This window comes from Panthera uncia, assembly GCF_023721935.1.
Source record: "Panthera uncia isolate 11264 chromosome B2 unlocalized genomic scaffold, Puncia_PCG_1.0 HiC_scaffold_24, whole genome shotgun sequence".
Classification (NCBI taxonomy): domain Eukaryota; kingdom Metazoa; phylum Chordata; class Mammalia; order Carnivora; family Felidae; genus Panthera; species Panthera uncia.
Window position 1 is genome coordinate 98,263,742 of NW_026057580.1, and position 27,058 is coordinate 98,290,799.

At 40.1% G+C, this 27,058-nt stretch overlaps 1 protein-coding gene and 1 non-coding gene across 5 annotated transcripts in view; both read left to right on the plus strand.

The window, feature by feature from the left end:
- The window catches only part of STX11 (syntaxin 11), a 44,823-nt gene extending 18,404 nt beyond the window's left edge, over nucleotides 1–26,419 (plus strand). For all 4 annotated transcript variants that reach the window (XM_049653034.1, XM_049653033.1, XM_049653036.1 and 1 more), the window contains one exon: nucleotides 23,685–26,419. In XM_049653034.1, the coding sequence (XP_049508991.1) occupies nucleotides 23,690–24,553 (864 nt within the window). In that variant the 5' untranslated portion in view covers nucleotides 23,685–23,689 and the 3' untranslated portion in view covers nucleotides 24,554–26,419. The remainder of the gene's footprint in view (nucleotides 1–23,684) is intronic.
- On the plus strand, nucleotides 9,088–9,191 carry LOC125939238 (small nucleolar RNA U13). Its single transcript, XR_007462989.1, has one exon. It is a non-coding gene; the product is annotated as a small nucleolar RNA U13 (small nucleolar RNA).
- Nucleotides 26,420–27,058: the final 639 nt, after the last annotated feature.

Consider the following 27,058-nt stretch of genomic DNA (forward strand, 5'->3'; position numbering starts at 1 on the left):
TCCCTAAAGAATCAAAATTATAATAGTGTCAACTCATCTGAAAAGAGGAACATTCCATCCTGTCGGTGTATATTTGTTGTTGTTTAGTTGGAAAATTTGTCAAGTTATTAATTGCCCTTTGCCGAAACTTAGAGTGCTACAGACATTTTCTCCTTTTTGTTGATATCTAGATACCTATACATACCACGGATAACAGCGTGAGCACAGCATAAGGGTTTTTAAATTTTTATTTTTAATTGAACCATAGTACATGAAATATCATATTCGTTTCAGGTATGCAACATAGTGACTTGACATTTATATACATTACAATGCTCACCACAATAAGTGTAGTTACCGTCTGTCACTGTACAATGTTATTACAGTGTTATTGACTCCATCCTCTATGCTGTCCTTTACATTCCTGTGGCTTATTTATTTCATAACTAGAAGTTTGTAGATCTTAATCCCCTTCACCTACTTCTTCCATCCCAGCACCTCCCATGCTTCTGGCACCACCAGTTTGCTCTCTGTATTTATGAGTATGTTTCTGTTTTGTTTTTGTTTTCTCATCTGTTTGGTTTTCTAGATTCCACATGCAAGTGAAATCATGTGGTATTTGTCTGTCTGTGTTTGACTTATTTCGCTTAATATACTGCCTGCTAGGGCCATCCATGTACACAATATGTTTTTTCATTTGTATTCTTTCCATCTAGTCCTAGTAGCTAAAGCATAGATAAATCTTATATTCTGATTTTCCCACTCATTTCTGGATAAATTAATAAGTCTAATGTACTATTTTTAATTTGCATATATTTTCCAAATAGCAGATAATAAATATTTCATATTTTTATTGAGAATATTTTATCTCCTGTGAAATGTCTTTCTATATACTTTACTCGATAATTTATTGCCATGTTATTTTACCAGTTGGGGTGTCTCTGCATACAATACCAAGTACCTACACAATGTCTGTTATGTTTTGTGCAAATATTTTCTTCCAATCTCTTGCTTTAATCCTTAGTATTTGTTACTCCTTTTTGTTGCAGAGAGATTTCACATTTTATTTAGTCAAATTTGGTTATCTTTTTCTCTGAGATTTCTTCCATAGCCTCACATCTCATGGAAAGTTATCATTTTCAGGGCACCTGCGTGGCTCAGTCGGTTGAGTATCCGACTCTTGATTTGGGCTCAGGCCATGATCTCACAATTTGTGAGACTGAGCTTCGAGTCAGTCTCTGTGCTGACAGTGCAGAACCTGCTTGGGATTCTCTCTCTCTCTCTCTCTGTCTCTCTGTCTCTCTCTCTCTGCCTCTCCCTTGCATGTATGTTCTCTCTGCTCTCTCCCTCTCTCTCTCTCTCAAAATAAATAAATAAAATAAACTTAAAAAAAGGAAATTAAAAAAAAAAAGAAAATTATCATTTTCCCAGAGTACTGATATTCAACTTCACTTTCTGTTAGTGTTTCTGTTATTGATTTTGCATTTTTAATTCTTTAATGTCCCTAAGGTGTATCGTAGGGTCTCCAGTAAGTTTTAGAGAGGAATAAATTCTTTTTTTGTATGAATATAATTTATTGTCAAGTTGGCTTACATATAACACCCAGTGCTCATCCCAACAAGTGCTCTCCTCAATGACCATCACCCAATTAAGAGAGGAATCAATTCTTACTAGTCAATTATACCAGCCTAGTTGCTTATTTTTTTTTCCTCCACTATTACTTCTTGATGGCTTCTTTCCATATACTAAGATTTTGTATAAAATTGGTCTATTTCTTAGTGTTGTATTCATGTCCATTAATCTAATTTTTATGTTTGCAAAATTATTATGCTTTTAACTATGGTCTTATGCAAGTGGTAATATCAGCAAGAGCTTTCCTCTTTTTACCAGTGCTATATTCTTTTCAATTTATAAAAATTTGAACTTTATTTGAACTTTATTTAAGGATCACTTTATTTTTTAGAATTTTTTTTAAACCTTGGTCAGAATTTTGGATTTAGTGCAATCAAAAAATTAACTTGGGGGGAATTCCAGATTCCACTAATACCTGTGTCTAAGTGCTCATTCTCAAGTGGAATCTGTAAAGAGGTGGTTATGTGAGAAAGACAGGGAGAAAGAAGTGCGCAGGCAGGATGGAGAGCTCCTGGTTACCTGCTGCCAGAATTCACAGCATTGCCCTGTAGGTGGTGTTTTGAATTTCCAGAAAGCCTATAGCGTTCTTTATTCCTGCTTGCTTCTCTTCCTTTCTTCCTTCCTTCCTTCCTTCCTTCCTTCCTTTCTCTAGTTTTTAATTGTATCAAACATGCACACATAATTGAAGAGTAATGAAAAATGAAAGTCTGATAAAAAAAAAAGTCTGTCCCTTTCTATTTCATTTATTTCCCTCTCCCCAAAGGGAACCACTTTCAACTACGTTTACTTATTCTTTTGGTGTTTATATTTGTATCTCTAAATAATATGCTTCTATTACTATTTCTTGATTTTTCCATTTTGGGCATCATCTATTGATTTCCTTGTGCAGAAGGTGATGATTTAGCTCATTTTCAGCCCTTGCTGCCAGAGACAGGCACCACTCTTGTTCCTTCAAGAACTGTATTCATCCTCCCAGTACAGCTGAATCCTAATTTGAGTTACATCAATATGTAACGATTATATGCTTGTGGTTATGGAAATACCAATTACAGCAGATCCATGTTTTATATCAGGATTACTCTCCTATAACTACATAATTGTTTGGGGTTGTTAGTTTAATTTATACTTACAACCTATTCAATCCCAAATTGTCTAAATCTCCTCCCAAGAAATTTGGACCCATCAGGAATTCTGAGTTTCATGTTTCTGAAGAAATCTCTCCTATAGCCTACTATACCTAGTCTAGACAGATGGCCTCCCAGTCCAGTGCACAGCTGTCATCACAGAATTTCCCTTTGCTGTTATCCGGGGGTGCTCTCTGCCTCTGTCCTCTGTTGAATTTCAGGTTAGGATTCTAGAGTCTGTATCTTTTTCGCTTGACTTCCTTGTTTTGTTGTAAGGCATTTCCCTGTCTCTTTCTGAGAAAGATTATAGGAAATATTTTTTTAAGACTTTGTATATCCAAAAAAATGTCTTTATTCTACCTCATATTTGATTGATGATTTGGCTTGAGTATAGAATTCTGGGTTGAAAATACATTTTCCCCAAAAGTTTAAAGGTACTGTTCCATTATTTTTTAGTTTCCAGCGTCGCTGTTTAGAAGTCCAAAGCTTTTTTGACCTTAGGTACTTTGTAGGTGATCTGTTTCTATTACCCCTATCCCCAACCACCACAGTATGATGTCTTCTCTCTGAAATTTCTGTTATTCAGAATTTGAATTTAAAGTACTGGACTTCCAAATTCCTTTTTTAAATTGTTTTTCACCTCTTTCTTTCTTCTTTTTTAAAAAATGTTTGTTTATTTTTTCAGGCAGTGGGGAGAGGGGCAGAGACAGAGACAGAGAGAAAGAGAGAGAGAGCCCCAAGGAGGTTCCACCCTCAGTGTGAAGCCCGACATAGGGCTTGAACTCATGACCATGAGATCATGACCTGAGCCAAAATCAAGAGTCAGATGCTTAACTGACTGAGTCACCCAGGCGCCCCTGTTTCTTCTTTTGTACTTTATAGAAAAAGGTTTTTCATCCTCCTGCCTATGATATGGGTCCGTGTGCTGGACAGTAGGTGAAGAAAGAGGACTTGGAGGTCCACATTCCATATAAAAACATTAATCTCATCCTCCTCTTTACAGATAAAGTACCTCTCACCTGGTATAGAGTCAGAGTCTAGCCTGTCTAATGACCTGCTAAGGAAGGACAAAGGATGATAGGTCCTCTCCCTTCTTAAAAAGGCTTTAACCAAACTCTGTTTTTAGCCCCCACTATCACCTCCTTTTTCATAGGTACTCAGGCTTTAATTCTGATTCCTGGGTATTTATCAAATGGTGTAATTTAGGTTGTTTCTTGGCATTCTCTACTGTTAGCTTAAGATTCAATGTTTTAACTCCTTGCTAGGTTAGTAATCCCTTGTCCACTTGCTTTATAATTTCCAGAATTTTATTGTTGCTCTGTTCTCTCTGATCTTTTTCCTTGTCAGTGTATGCCTTTGTGTAAGTTCTTTGGGTAGGATTTTGGAAAGGAGCAGAAATAATGTTTACTTTGCCATTTTGTCCAGAATGTAGGGGTCATCTTTGAAAATAGAAATGTGTTTTCTGGAATAAATGGTAGATTAAGCTAAAAGCACTTAGCAGATATATTCATCAAAATAGCTACCTTTGCCTTAAAAAATAGAGACTGGAACATAAGACTGGGCTGTTTAAGTGGGCAAGTTTGGATTTGCATAGGGGATGGGGAGGGGTAAGGGTCATCTCTGATTGGAGAGCATGTCTAGAAGGAGGACAGGATAAAATGGCCATAGTGTAGTTTCTTTAGGCTGCAGTAAGTTAAAAGCAAACATCTCAGTTCTCATCTACAAATTTTACTATTGATGTTCACGGAAAGCATGTATGTTCCCCACCAGGAGTAAAAGCCTAAGCATTGCCTTGGTTGAGAATTCACTCACTGTGTGTCAGGCATCTTACAGAGTACTCCTTGAGATGGGTGGTGCTATGCCAATTTGCTTAGAGCTGGGAGTCCAGTTGACTCCCAGTATTGGAACTCCCATAGTTGACACCCAGTATTGAAACTAAGAAAATTTTTGTCATTGCACAGAAAACTGAAGACGTGTCTCCCTTGTTATCTTCATAGTCCTGTCTTTAAATGTGTCAAAAATCAGGAAGTTGCCTAAGTCAGTTTTGGTTTCAGCTTTAAATAATTCAGGGGTCTATTTCACATGTCTGGATTTTCATGTCTTTCTTTAAAAGTGCTTTCTATAAGCTTTTTTTGTTGCCGTTGTTGCTTATCTTATAAAATACTTTTAAGGAACTGAGACCACATCTCTTTTGCTCATTGGGCTAACCTTGTCCTCTCATATTGCCTGGCACATAGTAGGTGCTCACTAAACACTTGTTGAAGAAACGTGTAAGTCTGTCACAGTAGCCCATGCAAACGCACGTGTCTTGATTGATGTGCACAAGAACAGCAATCATAGCCTATTTTATGAATGTTACTTAAAAGCTAGCTAACAGGATGCCCGACTTGTTTCACACAAATAAAATAAGCCTAACGTTAGTGCCATCATTTGTATGCTGATGTATGTATTTTAGCTAATAAGATTGAGATATTTTATTATAATGTTAAAATCGAATTATGAACGCTCAACAGAAAGTTAGGATATTTAAAATTCTACGCATTTTATGGTTGTTGAAATTATTCTACGTGGGTATTGACAGTCTGTGCATAGGAGAATAGATCCAGTTATTCTTCAGGATAGAATTTTCTGCAATTTTGGACAGGAAGGGTCTATCTCTTGATTCCAATTATGACTGTTACCAATATCACTGTAAAGATTCAACTTTCCTTTTATCCAAAATAGAAGCTCTGAAATAAGGGAAATTTTAAATTCTGTTAATATTAAAAGGTCAACACCTTTAGCTGTTGATTCTACATAGCAATAAGCAGCATGGCTTTTTTGTGGAAGAGTTTATATTGGGGTAAATGTGTAAGAAATTTGATCAGATCCTGCTTTATATTTTGTTAGTTTTGTTTTACAAGGAGCCGCTGTTTGTCTTCTTTGATAGGCAAAATGTAAGATACTCATCATGAAATAAAAATTTTCATTGTAAATGAGTTTGTTTTCTTGGCCCTCCTTCATACAGCGAATGAAGAACATCTGGGGTGCCTGGGTGGCTCAGTTGGTTAAGCGTCTGACTTCGGCTCAGGTCATGATCTCTCAGTCTGTGAGTTCGAGCCCCAGGTCAGGCACTGTGCTGACAGCTCAGAGCCAGGAGCCTGCTTGGATCCCTTGCTCTCTCTGCCCCTCCCTTGCTTGTGCTCTGCCTCTCTCTCTCTCTCTCAAAAATAAATATTAAAAATAAAAAAGAAAAACATCTAATTCATTCTTTCTTGTGGTTCTGAGTAAAATTAGGCATTAATATTCTATCTCCTGAGTAATCAGAATAATACAGAAACTGGTGATAGAATAGTTGTGTGTGGTTTTATAGGATAGTTTTAGATCACATGATCTGTATATGTTTTCTAAGGAGTAGTACTTATAGTATTTTGAATACATAATCTGGTGAAATAAACTATGCATGGCAATTGTGCAAAATAATAATGTCTAATACCATGTTTGTAAAATAGTTTAAAATTTATAGAGTGATTTTGCATGTATTATTTACATCATTTAATGATCCCTTCCCCCCAGAAAGACCCTTATGAGGCAGGTAGTGTCATAACCATTTTATAGGTGAGGAACCTGACACTGGGAGTCATGAGATGTTTTGCTCAACTTTATACAGCTGGGGATGGAAGTTGGCATAAGTCCTCTGACAGTTGGCGGACTACCCTCTCTCCCACACCACATTTGCCGTCAGGACTCATATCAGTGAGCTGAGGAGCCAGACTTTTCCCTACATGTTCCTGTATCCAACTGAAAGGCAAAACGAAGCCCACCACTACTAAGAACAAAATTTTACTAGTGGGGTGGGGAATAGGGCTTACCTTTCTGAGACATACATGAGGCAGATGTTCGATGGATGTTTACTGAATTAAAATTGTTACTCTGGAACACCTGGGTGGCTCAGTCGGTTAAGCGTCCAACTTTGGCTCAACTCATCATCTCCCGATTCACGAGTTTGAGCCCCGTGTCAGGCTCTGTGTTGACAGCTCAGAGCCTGGAGCCTGCTTCAGATCTGTGTCTCCCGCTGTGATTCTGCCCCTCCCCTGGTCATGCTGTGTGTGTGTGTCTCTCTCTCTCAAAATAAATAAACAAATAAATACATGAAAAAAAATTTTTAATTGGTAATCTGCTCCCAAAAGAAAACCTGGTCACTGACTTTATAAACACTAAATCTTGAAGATGTCAGTCCTCAGACTGACTTAGTCACCTCTAGACTCTTTCACAATCTCTGGGGTATGTGACATTGGGGAAACCATTTTGAGACTCTTAAATATGAAAGCAAAACAGGAGGATTCTTTCTTTTTAGAACTTCCTTCCCCTTTCCAAGTTGTCTTCATTGTTCCTGATTTCACCTGCACAGAAGTGGTGGTGGTACAGAGTACAGCAGGACCTGCCTGTGGGCCTGTATCCCTGAGGGAGGCCCCAGGTGGGAAGAAACCCCAGGTACTCCTATGGTTTAGCAAGAAGCCATTGCGTATGTCACAGGGTCAAGGTCAGTTCTGAAGCCTGCATCTTAAGTATTCACAACTCTATAAATAGAGAAGAGTCTGGAAGAAAATGTTTTAGACTTATCCCTCGTTATTTTATAGAGTTACATATAGTAGCATTAGAAGATATGAATTTTTAAATTTCCATTCTGCATCATTTGACTTCTCTTCCTCCTCCTTCTTTAAAAGAAAGAGCATGTGTTGCTTTCATACTCAGAAAAAAGAGATTTCACAGTGAAAGAATTGGAACAAAAATTATTTAAAACCCCAAATAACACAGTAATGCACAGATATTAATGTTTACTTATGACTGTAGGCGAGACGGGTAATAAACTATTGATAGTGTATCAGTAAATGCACTGTTTATACTAATGGTTGCTGAACATCCTTTGGGTTTTTGAGTGAATTAAAAATCACAGAAGAGACAATAGCAAGTAGCGTATGCAGAGAGCTTACTAGACCCGGCACTCTTTGAAGAGCTTTCTGTGGATTGTCTCATTTAATTCTGTCCACCATCCCATGCAGAAGATATTTCTACCTGGGGAAGATAAGGTGGAGAGAAGAAATGTGACCTAAGCGGAGGTTTGAAAAGCACTCATCTATTAGGTGTTGCCCTCTCTCACTTCTGGGAATCCTGAAGGCAGTGAGGCAGTCCAGGCTAGACCCAGGGGTGGATTGCCAGTCTCCTACATTTCCCGGAGTGTCTGTGGAATTCGGAGCAGATTCTACAACTCTGAAAAGAAATAAACTGATTGCCTTTAACACGCTGAGAGATTAATAGGGTCGTCATCAGTTTCTGATGCTCCTTAGAAACCTCAATCACATCGCACTAATTTTTATTCTTTGTAGCATGATAGCCAGAAACGTCTCCGGTCCCAGATGACAAAGGAAGGTGTGGGAAATGGCAGTAAAGTCATGTTTGGAAAGCGCACCTTGTCTGCCCAGTGTTCTTTATTTTGGCAATCTGAATGGCAGACTTGTGATACACTTGAAACCATCTACCTCCATTTCAGAACTGGCTCTTCAAGTTCTCAGAATCTCTTATCAGAATGAAACTCAGCCAAGGTTAAAAGTGCCTGGTCTCTTTGCACTGTCCTACCCCCACTGTTCAAGAACTCCTGCTTAGCACCCTTCATTACTAAACGGTTTCTGCAGGCCCTTTCTTGCAGAGGCTGCTTGTGTGTGAGATAACCTTTTTTTAGCATCTTTTTTTTTCTCTCTCTCTTTACTATGATTATGACCACAGTCTTCAAAAGGAAAGAAAGGCTGTCCTCAGACATGGTAAGAGACACATGCTCCTTTCTGGGTATGCTTTATATTAATGTCTGTGTACAATATGAACAGAATATTGTAAATGTGCACTGCATTAAAATCCAAGTAGGTAAGGGAGCCACGATCACCAAGTAGGGGACATACACCATCAGGACAGTCCGTTGGTCCATGTTACTTATGTTTGTGTTTTAAAACTCAGAGCAACAAACTTTCAATTTATTTTATTTTATTTTATTTTATTTTTAAATTTTTGTTTAATGTTTATTTATTTTTGAGACAGAGAGAGACAGAGCATGAGCAGGGAAGGGGCAGAGAGAGAGGGAGACACAGAATCCAAAGCAGGCTCCAGGCTCCGAGCTGTCTGCACAGAGCCAGACGCGGGGCTCAAACTCACGAACTGTGAGATCATGACCTGAGCCGAAGTCGGACGCTTAACCAACTGAGCCACCCAGGCACCCCCAAACTTTCATTTTAATGCCTGAACATTTGCTTTTTAAAAATTATGATTTATCCAGGATTCATGTCATTCTCTTAGGTTCTCTTTAGAGGAGAGGTGGTTCGAGATCCTCTTGTAGGTCATAAGCATGATGATTGGGTGCTCACGCTGTTTTGTGACATGCGCCACCCTTAAACCTTGTTACGACGTCAGCACATTACCTGTCTGACGTGAAAAGAAAGAGATGGTTTGTCAGTATAACGAACCACCCCCCCAAATCATACTGTGATTTCTTATAGTCATAGGATTAGATGAGATAATTCATATAAAGCTTCCACAGCACTGTGTGGCAGAGAGTAAGTACTGGGTGTTTCTCTCACTCGGGTCGCCTGAGCTCAGTCATATAGAGGCATTGGTGTGTGAGCTGGGGGCTGCCTCTCTCTCCGTGTGGTCTTCATCCTCCAGGAGGCTGGCCTGAGCCTCCACGTGGCAGCTTCCATGTTCCCCACAGCAAGAGAGAGCAAGCCCCAGTGTGCTATGCTCTTCAAGCCTCTGTTTGCATCATAATTTCTACTGTCCTACTGTCCTCTTTCTTTCTTTCTTTCTTTCTTTCTTTCTTTCTTTCTTTTTTTTCTTTTTTTATTTTTCTTTTTATTATTTTTTTTATTTTTTTTCAATATATGAAATTTATTGTCAGATTGGTTTCCATACGACACCCAGTGCTCATCCCAAAAGGTGCCCTCCTCAATACCCATCACCCACCCTCCCCTCCCTCCCACCCCCCAAAAACCCTCAGTTTGTTCTCAGTTTTTAAGAGTCTCTTATGCTTTGGCTTTCTCCCATTCTAACCTCATTTTTTTTCCTTCCCCTCCCCCATGGTCTTCTGTTAAGTTTCTCAGGATCCACATAAGAGTGAAAACATATGGTATCTCTCTTTCTCTGTATGGCTTATTTCACTTAGCATAACACTCTCCAGTTCCATCCACGTTGCTACAAAGGGCCATATTTCATTCTTTCTCTTTGCCACGTTCTACTGTCTTCTTGATCAGAGCAAGTCTCATGGCCAAGTCCACATTGGTAGTGGCCAAGTCTCATGGCCAAGTCCACAAAAGGTAGACAAATAGACACAACTTCTTGCTGAGAAGTACAGCTAAGAATTTGTGGCCCTTTTTGTACAATCATGTGTAGTCTGCCTCTGGCAAAGTTTGTTCACATTTCTCCTATGCTCCCCTTCACCCTGGGATTCCCAGAAGTCTCATATTATGGCATCAGCTTCTAAGTCGAGGCTTATCCATGATCTGCATTAATCTGGACACAGATGGGACCCCTGCAGGTACAGCTCTTTCAATGTTTCCCCATACACACCTAACCTATAATGATGAAATAGGGAAAGGACAACCAAAATACGTAATCCATTAAAACAAAACCAGAGGCACATTAACAGGATACACAACAATCGCAGTTCCACGGCAATTCTATCCGGGTCCATGTTACTAGGTCCCTCCATTCCTGGGCCAGGGGGTGGTTGATTAAGACCCAGTTCTGCTTCTCAGGACTAGTTCACTGATATCTATTTTCTCCCCTGCTCTTGGCTCCACCTTCTGAAACAGTCCTCTTTTCCCATGAGAAATGGCTTATTTCTGCTTCTAAATAGATTCTTTAGCCTACTTTCTGCTCATAGAAAAGCAGGCACCCAGAGGCCTCTTTCCTCTGAATGATCTCTGTCTTGTTTCTGTATTTATCAGTAAAACTCTCTTTAAAAGCTGGGTTTCCCATGGGGTGCCTGGGTGGCTCAGTCGGTTAAGTGTCTGACTTTGGCTCAGGTCACGATCTCACAGTCTGTGAGTTCGAGGCCCGCGTCGGGCTCTGTGCTGACAGTGCAGAGCCTGGAGCCTGTTTTAGATTCTGTGTCTCCCTCTCTCTCTCTCTGACCCTCCCCCACTCATGCTCTGTCTCAAAAATAAATAAATGTTAAAAAAAAAAAAAAAAAACAAACAACCTGGATTTCCCAAGAATCCCATAGAGTCCATGCCCCTAAAACCACTTCCACATTTGTTTTCAAGACAGATCTCTGTTTACTTTGGGCTGAGTGTCAGGCTGCCATGAGGTAATAACACCTTTGGGAGTCTCAGAGCCCTTCTCTTGCCCAGCTGAGAAGGCCTTCTAGGCACCACATTAAATTTTACAAAGGTCTTTACTCTGAAGCCACTTCTTAGTATAAAAATCTTTTCTTCCAGCTGAAGAGACTAGAGGTAAACGGTTTTATTTTCCAAACTCATGAATTCTGGCTCTTCTCTGTTTTCTCTACATAATGCTTACTAATTAGATCACTCTGTTTTCTTGGTTTTTTGTTTTTTTAAGCTCATGTCTCCCTTGCAGAACCTTATATGCAGCTAGAAGCACTCAACGGACATTTTCAGCCTTTTGCCTGGAGAGCTTTGCAGCTGGATCCAACATTCACTGTGTGCATTTTCGATCTTTTGTGCTGCCACAGACGGTGGCTTTGCCCATTGTCTTGCTGCGACATCGTAATGTGTGCTGTCTTTCCCCTGACTGCTGCAGTTTCCTCATCACCTTCCCCACCTCCACTAACATTTTGCATGCCATTTTCCCAGTTTTTGCTAAATGCTACCTCACTGCTTTTCACCCACTGTCTGGTCCCAAAGCCATTGCTGAATGTTTTAGGTTTTTGTTACCACAGTGTGCTACTTCTAGGTACCAGTTTCTGTATCAGGTAGTTTTTGCTGTGTTGCACTGGGGCTCCCCATGGCAAAGCCCTTTTGCACAATGCTTTCCAAGATGCTACTTACATCATCGTATTTGCTAATGTCCCAGTGGCCAAAGCAAGTCCCATAGCCACAAATTTGAGGAGTTGAGAAATAGTCTATATGTCTTGACTGGAAGAGCTGCACAGAATGTGCAGTGAATGTTTGTTTCAATCTTCCACAAAGAATATGTACAAATTTGGAGAAAGAGAATGGGGCACTTGGGAGGTCGGGTCAAGAAAATAGCATGTGAGCGGACGGTCATCACATCATGGAAATGATGACTATGTGGTATTAAATTAGTAAAATTAATAGCAATTATTTATCAAGTTTCCTTTATTGAGGTTCCAGTATATGCCAGGCTCATGAAAATGCTTTATATATGGTAGAATATTTTTGCTATCAATGGAAATGTCTATTCCATAAGAGTTCTCCCCCCTTGCTAACAGCCATCTCTTCACCATTATTTGTAGGTTACTTAAATACAATGAGCGTTTCTTTCCTTATCTTTAAAACTGAGGTATGGTGCAAGATAGTCACTAAAGTCTTTTTCTGCTTCTCTGATTTTATCTGACATAATTATGGGGTTGATTGAGGAGGAAACACAAATAACTTCCCTTTATCCATCTGATTTCCATACCAATGGAAATAGAAGGAAAAAGCACCCAGAGGCCAAAGTGTTACTTCTGTTATCAATAAATACCAGGTTGGAGGAAGTGGCTTCATTGGTGGGGAACTCTGCTGTATGTCCTTGAACCTAGAATTAGATGGACTTGCCCTCCGCAGCAGCTGACCTCTACACTCCCACCCGGGAGCAGAGCAAAACAGAACACCAGTTCTCGGTTCTCGGTGGTAAGCCGACTTTCAAAAGGAAGAAGGAAGAACAGCTTGGGCTACCATGGGCAGCTTCTCCTTCCAGATTCACCAACTGGATAAGCAACTCTGTGCCTCTTGGCTGGCGGAGGTGGAGAGAGATGTCTACAGGGAGGGAAATGTCCAAGTGATGACAAATGTTTCTTCTTAACAACACTTAATACCACATACCCTGCCTCAACCCCTTTTTATTTATTTATTTAAATTCAAGTTAGTTAACATACGGTGTAGTCTTGGCCTCAGGAGTAGAACCCAGTGATCCATCCCTTACATATGATACCCAGCGCTCATCCTTAATGCCCATCACCCATTTAACCACCCCCCCTCCGCCTTCAGGAACCCTCAGGTGGTTCCCTGTATTAAGAGTCTCTTAAGGTTTGCCTCCCTCTCTGTTTTTATCTTATTTTTCCTTCCCTTCCTTTATTTTCACACAGCTTCTGCACAGGATTGAGTGGACAGAACATGAACATAGGATCTGGACAGATGTGGGCTTAAATCCCAGCCTTCTTAACTTACTGATGGGCTGAATTGGATAAGGAACTTAACTTTTCTGGGATCCAGTTCCTAGTCAACTGAAAATGTTGTTACCTTCCTCACAAAGTTATTGTGAAGATTGTTGATGGACTGCGTATCAGTTGTCTGGTACACAGACGGACTCATATTGGACACTCAGCTTGTCACTGACATTAGTTTTTCCTTCCTTTCTTTACTTAGTAGGTTTGCTTCCAGAGGGGCTGCTGACCCACGTGTAGCTTACCGTTGCTAAATGCTTGGCTTTTATCTAATTTCTTACCAAATTTCTGCTACAACCTGTAAAGGGAATGAGAGGAATATCAGTGGCAGTATATACATGGAAATATCTGAGGAAAGGTTTGACATTTTAACCCTGAGGCAAGAGAAACATTTGGAAACAAATGAAAGTGTATCACCACAGAGTTCAAAGATGTTAATAATGCCAATTGTATCCAGTATCCTCTCTTTAAGGAATGAAATACATCAATGCATTTTTTACAAATGTGTATTTATTTTTGAGAGAGTGCGCACACGTGAGCATGCACGCGAGCAAGTAGAGGAGGGGGAGAGAGAGAGGAGACACAGAATCCCAAACAGGCTCCAGGCTCTGAGACATCAGCAAAGAGCCAGACGCGGGGCTTGAACCCACAAACTGAGATCATGACCTCATGACCCAAGCCCAAGTCAGATGGTCAGTGGACTGAACCACCTAGACACCCCTATCAATGCATGTTAGAAGAGGATTTCCAACAAAAAAATGAGTGAGCACCTTTCACATTTGAAGGGAGAGTTTCAATTAAGTAAATGTCACTTACATGGAAAAACCTGCATTGATGATGTTGGATAACTGAGATTTTTCTGTGCGGGTGTAAAAACTGTCAACTAAAAATAACAATTTGTTTCCTTGAAGAATTGAAGAGGAGTAAACAGCCAACAGGATTAGAATCAGTGGCTCATAGGACTTTGTCTACGAGAAAGAGAATATGAAAAAAACATGTAAAAATTCTGTGAGATTGTCCTTTAACCGACATTATGAGTTGGGAAAGAAAAGGTCATTAATGATTCTCAAAAACTCGATCGGTTTTCCTTTTTTAAAAAATACCCCATGGAATAGTTATAAAATATGAAAGTTTAATCAAAGATATATTGGACTCAACATTTATTCCCCTTGATGTTTTCTTTTGTCTTTCCTAGGCACAAGTTTGGTTCACATTCCAGGGCCAAAGCCAAATCAGTCATAGGATACAGCAGCTGTTTTTGTTTGTAAATGCTAATACAGATAAGACTGGAAAAACTTGTACGGATGATTTGAACCTTGATCCTGGAGTGCTCTTCTCTTCACTCCCTCCCTTACCAAACTCATTCGTTAGGTTTTCCTCTGTTATCACTTTCATGCTCCTGACTGTAAAACTCGTATTTCCAAGTATCAGTGCTTCGTTATTTCAAGCACTTATGTCAGTCCTAACTACAGTGAATCAGTTATAAGAGAATTATCTACGAGTGTTAATTCCGTGGACTTTTGGCAAGTTGTGATGAGTTACTCTTGCCTGATAGAGTAACAGAGGCTCTAATAGCCAAAACATTGCAGTGTTGTTGGGGAAACTCTTGATGTAAGGAAATTATTATGAGAAAGAAGGTGATGGTTCTAATGGTGAAAAGATTTTCATGTGTTCATGTGTTCATTCAGATCTAGGTTATTAGATGCTGATAATTGTTGCAGCTACAAAACCTCAACTAGGGAAGGGGATACGGTCTGAATGCTCGTGTCCTTCAAAATTCACATGTTGAAATCCTAATCCCCAGTGGGACTTTGGAAGGCATTTAGGCCATGAGGATGAGGTCTGAATGAATGGGATTAATGCCCTTATAAAATCAGCCCCAGAGAGTTTGCTTGGCCCTACTGTATTGTGAGGACTCAGTGAGAAGACAGCCATTTATGAACCGGGAAGCAGGCCACACCAGGAGCCTTGCTGGCTCCCTGATCTCAGACTTCCAGCCTCCAAAGCTGCGAGAAATAAATTTCTGTTGTTTATAAGCCACCCTGTTTGTGGTGTGTGATAGCAGTTCAAATGCACTAAGACAGGAAACAGTTCCCAGAAGATTAAAGATTTCAAAGTGTTCACTCTAAGTCTCTGGAAAAAGAAGCTAGTGTAGCTTTTGTGGTCACATTTTCTGGATTCAGGCCTCAGCTCCACATTTATGAAATTTGTGATTTTAAGCAAGTTGTTTAACTCATTAGGCCTCAAGTTTCCTCCTCACCTGTAAAAACAGGGATGACAATAGGGCCTCACAGGGATTGCACAGTGCTTCGTGCTGTGTTGGGCACTCTACAAATACCTGATAAATGTTAGCCATAGAGCAGAATGCAGATGCAGATTTGAATACAGGAGTGGCTGCTTTGATGTACAGTGTGTATCTGCAGAATGCATTCAAAAGCATATTGCTGGAAGTAAAATCCCCACTGGCTGTTTATTGGCCAGGCATATCAGACTGCCCTCGCTTCAGACACTGGCCAAAAAGTATGATTGAGGGAACTGAAAAGCAAAGATTTCAGGGAGCATCAAATGAGTAGAGTGATTGAAAAGTGGAGACTATCTGCTCTTTTAGATTAGATTCTCCCAAAATGCTTTGGAAAAACTCTTGGCTTTGCTTTAGAGAGGAAACACGACATTTATTATTATTTCTTCTAGGCTCAGAGTTTTATAATTGTAATCCATCTTGACTCCCACTCCTCAGACTCTGAAATTGTGCTTTGAGTGAACCCCAAGAAATTAAACAATTGTGTTCTTGCCAATGCACTTTGGATCCAATGCAACTTTTTGTTTTAGAGCAGCAGCAAAAAGATAAGACCTTTTAGGAACTCTTTCTATTTTAGCCTATAATTTTCAGAAGTTCAAAGAATGATCTTTACCTCTTAGTTGTGCCATTTTTTTTTTTTTTAATCAGGAAACAGAGCAGAATACCAGGTTTTACTCATTTGAGTGAAATTATTTGTGGATCTGAATCCACCTGTTTGGGAAAGTATACTTGTTGCTGATTAAGGGTTGTGTTCCTATGGTGTGTCTGGAAAGGTGACTGCTAACTTACTATGACATAGGACCTATGGGACTCCTGGCCCCACCAGATGTCTGTGGTGCCGCCTGGACAGGAGGGACTGGACAAGGTGGCCAAGAAAGGAGTGTTCAAAGCAACCATACAGGGCCGTGCAGACTGCGCCCCATACCCAGATGATTCACCGCAGAGAGAGACTAGAATTCCATCCCATGCCCAGTTTGCCAGATGCTGTGCCCTGGTGTAGGGCTGCATCACTCAGAGAAGGGGGCACTCTTCTAGCATTCACGAGGATGTCATATGGTCCCTGCGCAAAGGCTCATGAAGGTGCCGTATGGACCAGTGGTGGGCCTAGGCATAAAGACACATTCTGATTTGTAATCATCACTTTATGTTTACAAGACTTAAAAAATTGCTCTAAAACCAGGACTTAGGAACTATAGATTGTACAATCTGAAAATAAGACCATGGGCACTTCATTATTGCAGTAAGGAGTCATTACTCAAAAGTCCTCATTTGGAACATCTATCTTGGGGCAGGATCTTTTTAGTTTCATTAATAGCTATAACTGTATACAAAGCCTATGTGTGTGTATGTGTCTCTCTTTCTAAATGTGTTTTATTTAGTTCCTATTGAAACAAGAATCCTAAACTTTCTGAACTCAAGTAAAGAGAAATAAAGTCTCTAAAACATTTCTTTGTCATAACTACAGAAAGGACGGCCGTTCTGTGCTTTTGGGTTTGTTCCCCTCCTGAAATCTACAAGTTGAGTTTCATAATAAACCTCACATGGTTGGTACATTGCCCTGCGTGGAATTGTGTATTCCCATGTCTGAAGTTTCTCACTGCTTGCAAAGATACTTTAACATATTGCTGTGAAACAAAGAAAGGTTTTGTTTTCTGGTAATAGGCGAAATTTGCTTAATGTATATATTGCTTAATGTATAATGTATAGATTATATAAAGACCTTAAAAATTTTTTTTAATGTTTATTTATTTTTGAGAGAGAGAGATAGAGCACAAGCAGGGGAAGGGCAAAGAGAGAGGGAGGCACAGAATCCAGAGCAGGTCCAGGCTCCGAGCTGTCAGCACAGAGCCCAATGTGGGGCTTGAAACTACAAACTGTGTATAGTCCTGAGATCAGGACTTGAGCCGAAGTCAGACACTTAACCGACTGAGCCACCCAGGCACCCCTATAGAGCTCTTTTAAATTGATTCCCTCTTTAAAGTTCTTATCTCCAAATACAATTGCATTCTGAGGTGCTGGGGTTAGGGCTTCAATATGTGAATTTGGGTGGGTTATACAATTTAGCTGTAACCATGTATGAACAGGTTTGTTCTTGTTCCCCTTAGAATAAGTAGGCGTAAAGTTTTTCTTTTATGATCAGAAATATAACCATGTTGTGTTTACAGAAATATGACCATGTGTTGTGTTTACAACGGTTCCCTTACAGGCAAGTAGGAACTTTCATAGTTGTTCTTTGTAGCACCGAGTATACAGACTATGTATGTATTATACCCCCCACTCATTGACCTTTGGAGGTATGCAGAGACCTACCTTCTGAATCTTTCATTTCCTGTCTTTCTGAACCTTTCCCTATTGAGTTTGTTCAAGATTGCCCCAACCTGCTATTATAAGTTGTCCAGAACTGCATTATATTCATGAATAAAAAACTGCCATGATAATTATCTATGGAATGGGTCACAAGTTTGGGTGTGGACTGGCATCACCTGGAGATCACCCTAAATGTACTGAGTCAGAAACTCCAGGGGACCAGGCATCTGTACTGTTTGCGGCTCTCCGGAAGAGTCTCTCGCTTCCTAAAGTGTGAGAACTACTGAGCTACCACCACTTCTCTGCTCCTATATATTTTTGTACATAAGTTCTATCTAACTGCCCAATGAAAGAAGGCTTAGGAAACTTCCCCTTCCTTCCCTGTGGGATCTTGTTCTCCAGACAGATGATATGCATGCCTGAAAAAATTAGAAGACATAAGCAGATTTCTGGTAGTTGGTCATAAAATTTCTTTGAATTCTTCATCTCTTTGTGAATCAAAGCACATTTTAGCATTATTTTAGCAACTTTATGAATACAGTTTACTAAAATTTGTTACATTATTCTTCATCACAGTGAGATAGGACAGTCAATAGAATTGTTTGATTTTCCCTTCTTGTTTTCCCTAGTTTCATTTTTAGGATCTCACAGTACAGAATCAAGCCACTGGATGTGTAGGTTAGTTTGAAGTTGTTTCTGTACCTGCTTCTATATTTTGGTGTGACTACAGCAAGGAATACATTTTAACCTTTTGGGGGACAGTCTTAGAAATAGCTTCTTGGTTGACATTTTTTTTCTATTTTTGTTTTTTCTAATTTTTTTTTTTTTTATTTATCAGTTTTGAGAGAGAGAGAGGAAGCATATGAGTGGCGAAGGGCAGAGAGAGGGGGACAGAGGGTCCAAAGCGGGTTCTGTGCTGACAGCAGAGAGCCCCCTGTGGGGCTGGAACTCACTAGTCGTGAAATCATGGCCTGGGCCAGAGTCGGATGCTCAACTGACTGAGCCACCAAGGTGCCCCGTATTTTTGTGTTTTCTAAATTTCTTTTTTCTTTTTAATTTTTCCAAGTTTTTATTTAAATTCGAGTCAGTTAACATACTCAGTGTAATATTAGTTTCAGGTGTAGAATTTAGTGATTCATCACTTGTGTTTGCCACCCACTGCTCATCACAAGTGCCCTCCTTAATACCCATCACCTGTTTTACCCATCCCCCTGCCCACCTTCCCTCCAACCCTCTGTTGTCTATCGTTAAGAAGCTGTTTCCCGGTTTGCCTCTCTTTCCGCCCACCCCATGTTCATCTATTTTGTTTCTTAAATTTCACATATGAGGGAAATAACATGATATTTGCTTTTCTCTGACTTGTTTTGCTTAGCATAATACTCTCTAGCTCCATTCACGTTGTTGCAAAAGGCAAGATTTCATTCTTTTTGATGGCTGAGTGATACTCCACTGTGTACATAGGCCACATCTTTTTTATCCATTCACCAGTCGATGGATACGTGGGCTCTTTCCATAATTTGGCTGTTGTTGATTGTGCTTCTATAAACATTGGGGTACATGTATGCCTTCAAATCAGCATTTTTGCATTCTTTGGGTAAATACCTAGTAGTGCGATTGCTGGATCATAGGGTAGTTCTATTTTTAACTTTTTTCGGGCACCTCCGTACTGTTTTCCAGAGCGACTACACCAGTTTGCATTCCCACCAACAGTGTAAAAGGGTTCCCCTTTCTCTGCATCCCCACCAATACCTGTTGTGTCCTGTGTTGTTGCTTTTAGCCATTCTGACTAGTGTGAAGTGATATCTCATTGTAGTTTTGATTTGTATTTCCCTAATGATGAGTGATTAGCATCTTTCTTTGTGTCTATTAACCATCTGTATGTCTTCTTTGGAAAGATGTCTATTCATATCTTCTTCCTATTTTAAACTGGGTTATTTGCTTTTTGGGTATTCAGTTTTATAAGTTCTTTGTATGCTTTGGATACTAACCCTTTACCGGATATGTCATTTCCAAATATCTTCTCTCCTTCCAGAGGTTGCCTTCTAGTTTTGTTGTTTCTTTCCTTTGCTGTGCAGAAGATTTTTATTTTTATGAAGTCCCAATAGGTTATTGTTGCTTTTGTTTCTCTGGCTCAGGAGTCATATCTAATAAGAAGTTGCTATGGCCAATGTCAAACAGGTTACTGCTTGTGTTCTCTGCTAGGATTTTGGTTGACTTCCTTGTAGTTTTCCTAATGCTTGCTCCCTGGCAGAAGACCTCTGGGTCAGTGGGAGTAACTCATCTGGGGTGGGTTGGGTCAGGCTAGGTGGGCAGGAAGGCAAGGTAAAGACCACCTTCTTGTCTACACCCCCATAGAGAATCTTTAATTCTCCACACTGTTTCTTTCTGTCTCCTTACCTGATTATGGACTTGAGCGTTCAAATGAACTTAGGCCTTCACTTGATTTAGAATCCATGCCTTTATGGTTTTGAGGTCTTGAGAAGGAATGACTAGCTCTAAACATCTTCCTCCAAGGCCATTTTCTGTGTGATCAAAGTGTGTTTTTCTCTTCATATTATGAATGAGATGATTCCCCCCCAGTAGCATTTTATTGGCTTTAGGGTAGTAATACAGAGCATGGGACCTGTCTAGGACTAGTGGTAAACCAACAAACAGATTCCTGATGTTGTGGTGTGTGTTGCTTTACCTTAACCACCCAATTACCTTCTACAGTAGTGCCAACCAATTTTTGGCCAGAAAGCAAGGATGACACCTATTATTACCTTGGTCATCAAAATTCATCCATTCTCTGTACTGTCTACCTGTTGCATAGTAGACTGTATTAGATATTAACTTAAGCAGATAGATACATCTTAACTCCACACCTTCTAGCTGAAGTTCTTTTCCCAGGTCACATCAGGTGTTAACTGATTGCAATGCATGTGTCTCAAAGAAGGACCTTAAGGAATTAGTCCTTCAAGCAAATAATATTTATAGTCTTGTGGGATTTTATTTAATTATAAAATCTACATGGGCATCGTAAAAATTTTGGAAAACCCAGAAAAGCACAAGGGAGTAATTAAAATCTTTCATGATGCCACAATTCAAAGAAAACAACTATTAACATTTTGACATAGATTACTTAAGTCTTTGTTTCAGGATGTGTGTGTGGTTGTGCACAGGCTCTTCCCTTTACCTACCTTGTCTACCTGAGATGGTATTTACACTCCCATACTGTTAGCCTCCTGAACTGCCATTGTTTATCAGCCAATAGCTCATTTTTACACATTTAAAATATTTCTGAATTTCTGTAAAAACTGCATGGTGAGGGACATACTTGCAGCCATGAGCTTCACACACTCTTGGCATGTAGCCTTAGAATAAATATATATGTGACAAAACAAATACACATTTTAAAAGCTTTTGATACAATTGCTAACCTCCCGTCCAGAAAGATTCTATCAATTTTCTCTCCTACCAGCATTTTTTCGGAGTTCCCAGAATCCTCACCAATTTTTAAACATCATCATCATTTTTTTTTTTTTTAAATCCTGCCAACTTGGTGGGGAAAAAAAATCTCAGTGGTTTAATTTGCATTTCCTTGTTTAGTAGTAAAGTCCGTCCTGATTCACTTTTATATATTTCCTGAAGAAGTTTCATGTAGTGGTAAGTGGGACTGCTCTGGGGCCCAGCTGTTCACTTCCTGGCACCCAAGGGTAGGTTCCTTAATCTCCCTGCGCTCACTCACCATCTCTGATAATGACAACACTTAGTTCATGGAGTCTGTATGAAGAGTGAAGAGAGTATCATGTGACAAGTGCCTAGAAAGCACTTGGCATTACAGTAAGCACCTGATACATATCAGCACCTCTTATGTTCTCGAGCATTTGTATTTCTTCGTGTAGGAGTTGCCTTTTCATTTTCTTTGTCTGGGCAAGTGGTTTGGTTTTGTTTGGTTATGGCAGAAGGTTTTAATGTATTAAGTAGGTTAACCCATTACCTGCCATATATTACAATTTCCCCCAATTTGTGGTTTGTTTTTAAATTTTGTTCAAAGTGAGGAAATATTTGGATATTAGGAAATTCAAACTATGGGATGGCATCGTTTTGGTTCAGCCTAGGTCTTTTTTCTGCCCCTCAGTCCTGCCTCTGGAAGAGTCACTCCCCTATCACTGGGGAGATCGGGTATTAACTTTTGTCACCAGATAGCAGAAATGGCATTTTAAGCAGGATAATTTGTTATATTAAAAATCACCATCTTAGGGGCGCCTGGGTGGCTCAGTCGGTTGAGCGTCCGACTTCGGCTCAACTCGCGGTCCGCGAGTTCGAGCCCCGCGTCGGGCTCTGGGCTGATGGCTCAGAGCCTGGAGCCTGCTTCCGATTCTGTGCCTCCCTCTGTCTCTGCCCCTCCCCCGTTCATGCTCTGTCTCTCTCTGTCTCAAAAATAAATAAACGTTAAAAAAAAAATTGAAAAAAAAATCACCATCTTGGAATAAAACTTCTGCTTGATTTGTATAAATAATGCTTATGGAAGATGAGAGGCTATGGTTAATATTTCACCCATTTCCCATTTATCACTAAATCTAACTTGTCAGCATTCCATGGTGAAATAAAATTAATTACTTCAATTTGGGAGAAGCTTTTAATTTGAGATCAAGATGCCTCAGAGATGGAGTATACATTACATGCTACTATGTTTTCCTTCTTTTCTGCAGATTATACAGCAGAAAGAATCTTTGTAGCCACAAAATCTTGTTCATGAGGGGAAAATGTTCATTATTTTGGCATATATACATGCAACTAAAAATTAAAATTTTTCACTTCCTGGAAAAAAATGTGGACATAGAGAACATTATTTTAACTTGCTAAGTAGAAAAATAATCAGAACCACCCTATGAAAACATGGAAATTCTGCTTGAGCTGCTGACTTGTTTCAAAAAGCCATTTAAAGTGGCAAATATTGCTACTGTGTGATCGTTAAATGGGAGTGTGTTATATTATTGCTACGAGGGTTATGTATGATTGAAACTTCCCATATAAAAAAATTTTAAGTAGTTGTGTTAATGACGCTTAACCACTAAGGACCTTGGGGAAAACTGAATGTCTTTCATTTCTGACTCTTCATCTGGTTATGCTATGTGATTGCTGTCTAGATGTGTGTCGTCTTTCTGCTCACCTCTCTACTTATTAAACTTACATTAAACACTTAACTGCTTCCTTATCTCTTCACTTTTAATATCTTCCATCAGAATATATTCTCAGATTTTTTCCTCCCAAACACTCAAACTGAAGTATGTATCAATGAACAGAGGAGCAAGGGAATTTCAACTCTCAAATTCTGTACTGCCTTATTAGATTTTAGTCTTTATTTTGTTGTTTTACTCAAGTGTGTTTTACTTTTATAACATTTTTAAGAGAAAAAAATTTAAGTCATGATTTATATGGTAACTTTTAAGAATCGTCAGGATGTATGGGATTGGGGATGCTTACTGGTGCTGAAAAAGACAACAAACATCAAACAAACAAAAAACCAGAGGGCACTTAGAGCTAGCCCCACAGCCTTGTAAGTAACCTTGATTGTCCTTATTTAAACATTTTTATCCTTCCAAATCTTTTCTTATTTTTCCTTATTCTCTGTCTGTTTTGATTTGCAATTATTGGAAAACATAAAGCAAGAAAAAGTGATTGGTTCTCAATGCAATCTAAAATTGTAAATTGCTGATTGAGTTCTGGGCACCTGTAATAATGAACTGCACATGCTTTATGGGCTATAAAGTATGACTGTGTTCATGCCTCTCTGTCATATTAGTCCTTTACTTGTAAGCAACATGTCAGAGAATATTTAGCTCCTTTAGCGTGTTAGTTACCCACACCCAGCGATAAAGAATTGGAAGTGCTGTGCAGAACATTTCTTTATTTTAAGCTTCAGTTCTCTCGATGCAAATATTGGACTCCTCTGGAGGAATTTAACCCCAGTCTCTACTTGCAGGCAAAATGAAGGACCGGCTGGCCGAACTTCTGGAGGTAACCAAGAACTATGACCAGCAGTTCCCAGACGGGGACGACGAATTTGACCCGCTCCATGAGGACATGGTGTTCGAGACGGACCACATCCTGCAGTCCTTGTACCGAAACATCCAGGACCTTCAGGATGAAAACCAGCATCTGATGACCGACGTGAAGCGGCTGGGGAAGCAGAACGCCCGCTTCCTCACGTCCATGCGGCGCCTCAGCAGCATCAAGCGGGACACCAACACGATCGCCAAGGACATCAAGGCGCGGGGCGAGAACATCCACCGCAAGCTGTGCGCGATGAAGGCACTGAGCCAGGAGGCCGAGGCCCAGCACGGCGCGCACTCAGCGGTGGCGCGCATCGCGCGCGCGCAGTACAGCGCCCTCATGCGCACCTTCCAGCGCGCCATGGACGAGTACAACCAGGCCGAGATGAAGCAGCGCGACAACTGCAAGATCCGCATCCAGCGCCAGCTGGAGATCATGGGCAAGGACGTCTCCGGCGACCAGATCGAGGACATGTTCGAGCAGGGCAAGTGGGACGTGTTCTCCGAGAACTTGCTGGCCGACGTGAAGGGCGCGCGGGCGGCCCTCAACGAGATCGAGAGCCGCCACCGCGAGCTGCTGCGGCTGGAGAGCCGCATCCGTGACGTGCACGAGCTCTTCTTGCGGATGGCGGTGCTGGTGGAAGAGCAGGCCGACACGCTGAACGTCATCGAGCTCAACGTGCAGAAGACCGTCGACTACACCGGCCAGGCCAAGGTGCAGGTGCGCAAGGCCATGCAGCACGCGAAGAAAAAGCCCTGCCGGACCGTCTGCTGCTTCTGCTGCCCCTGCCTCAACTAGCAGGTTGGCCCCGGCCACCACACCACACCGGCGACCGAAATGGCTGGGAAGCACACTGGGGGAGATTTGGGGGCCCTCTGCACCGGAGTGAGTTGCCCCAATCCTTCTGGACCTCTGTCCTCAGAGGAAGAAAAAATCTTGAGGTGCGAGAATTCCAGCCCAGCTTGTGTTTGGGAGGATGGCTGATGCCATCCAGTGTTTCTTCAGTAAAGCAGATCCCTACTGAAGTTGGGTGAGGTCATTATGTGGCACATGGCACGCTTTTCCTCTTAACGGAAGCCAAATAAGGAACTGACGTTGCAGCTTACCGTGTAGGCTAAATGTCCAAGGCACCAACGCTTCCTAATGAAACTCTAGGAGGAAGTCGGTTCTGCATCGGCTGGTGATGCGGCTGATGATGGCATGAATTCATTATCGAAACTTAAAATTCATTTACCTTATCCTGAAAGTCCCTTGGTTCTGTCCAGTTTCACAGGACATCGATCTTGGGGAAAACCGTACATCTTTCATTTCTGATTCTTCGTCTGGTTTATCCTGTGTGGTTCCTGCCTAGATGTATATCTTCTTTCTGTCCACCTTCCCTACTTATTAAAATCATATTTAACACTCATTATTTCCTTATGTTTTTCACTTTTAATATCTCCTGTCAGGATATATTTTGGATATTTTTAAGCACTGAGTTTTGAACAAGCACTCAAATGGAAGTATGTATCACTCACATTTTATATATTTTTCATAAATAATTTAAAACGTATCTTTTTACTTGATAATACAAATACACATAAATATATAAATGTAAAGGACTAATATTAATGCATGTACACAATGACCAATTAGTTTAACTTGACTTTTGTAAATATGGTCTATAAATATCCAGAGCAGCACTTTTACTGGTCGTTGGTATTGGTTTGCTTGCTTGAGTTTACCTGACTCCCATCTCTGTGATCTAGTTTGTGTCACAATTTTCTTTTGAACCCCTCTGCGTTGGTTATGGTGGTAGAGACAGGCATCAAAGGCTAAAATGCATACAGAACTACAGATAATAAAACAACATTCTTGAAACTATTACTTTTGTTTTACTGTGGACCATTTCTTTTGTGTACTGAAATGGAGTAACTTAAAATAAAAATCTTTTTTTCAATTTAGTTTAATAAACATTACATTATAATAACCCCTTTGTGTGTTTGTACCTTGACTGTTTAAATCTTACTTTTTCAATTATTCTTCTTAAGAATTCTTCTACTGGCTGCATTAGGCTGCAACATCTGCCTGGAACTCTGATTCAAAGGGGACAAAATGAAAAAGAATTAGCTTGTGGGTGTCTAGCTTTCTGTCCTGAGTTACTTAAAATAGCTTAGCAAATCGTCATGTTTTAGAAATTTGGTTTTGTTGGCAAACTTTGTAATGCCCTTACCCACATTTGCCATATTTCCTGTTTCTCTTTGGAGTCAACTCTTAACTGTTTTTATGTCATTGTTTAATACAGGAGCAAGTTTACTCAGCAGCCAAAACTCTCAGGTCCTGCAGACAGTGAAATTTTTAAAGGAATAGAAGGAAGAGTGTGTGAACTCTTTGAAACTCGCTGACTAACCTGCAGATGCCCATGAAAATCTAGCCCTGCGCCTAATTTTAATTTCGTGGTTAAATACGAGCATTGTGGAAACCAAGTTCCGCTGGGTTCCTCTCAGATGCCTCCAACTTTCTTTCTCAGCTCACCCAGGGATATGTTTCACCTTTAACTGAATTTCCTTTCCCTAAGGGAAAAAAGTCTTCACACAGCTCCATTGCTCTGTCTTTCATTGTAGAGACGCGATATTATGAATACAAACCGCCAGCTAGTTTTCTCAAGACAGGATAGTTCATGAATGTGACTTGTTTAAGCTCATAAAGCATTTTCTTTGCCTAGAACTAGTCATAAAAGTAAACGAGTTTGCAGGCTGTGTGTCTTTTTTAATTCCCCAAATTTCACATTGGAAAATTAGGTAAAAAATACAGTTTCATATACTAAGAGATTAGTGAACTGTTGCTTATGACAAGGTAAGAATTTTTCTTCCTGCTTATTAGTAACTCTCTGAGTGTCACATAGTAGTTAAGAGCACTGATTCATGACCCCACTCGCTCAGTTTAAATCCTGACCCTGTCACACACTAGCTGTTAAGACTTGGGCACATTACTTAACCTCCTTGTGCTTCAGTTTCCTCATCTGTAAAATGGACATCATAGGAGCTACTTCATACAGTTGTTGTACAAAGTAAACGCTATTTATGTTAATTATTGTTATGATATAACTTTCTGGTAGACTAGTAGAGCTGATACTGACTTAGTAAATTAATAGTTTTTCACTTCTGAGGGGAAATAACTTTGTATTTTTCTGTTGATAGTCTTTAATAAAATGGAATAAAGAAACAAAGACCTATCTTTTTTGAATATTAGGGCTTTTTTTCCTACAACAAAACACCATTTTCACAATGCATTTATATTCCTTCTTATATCGAAACACTTTCT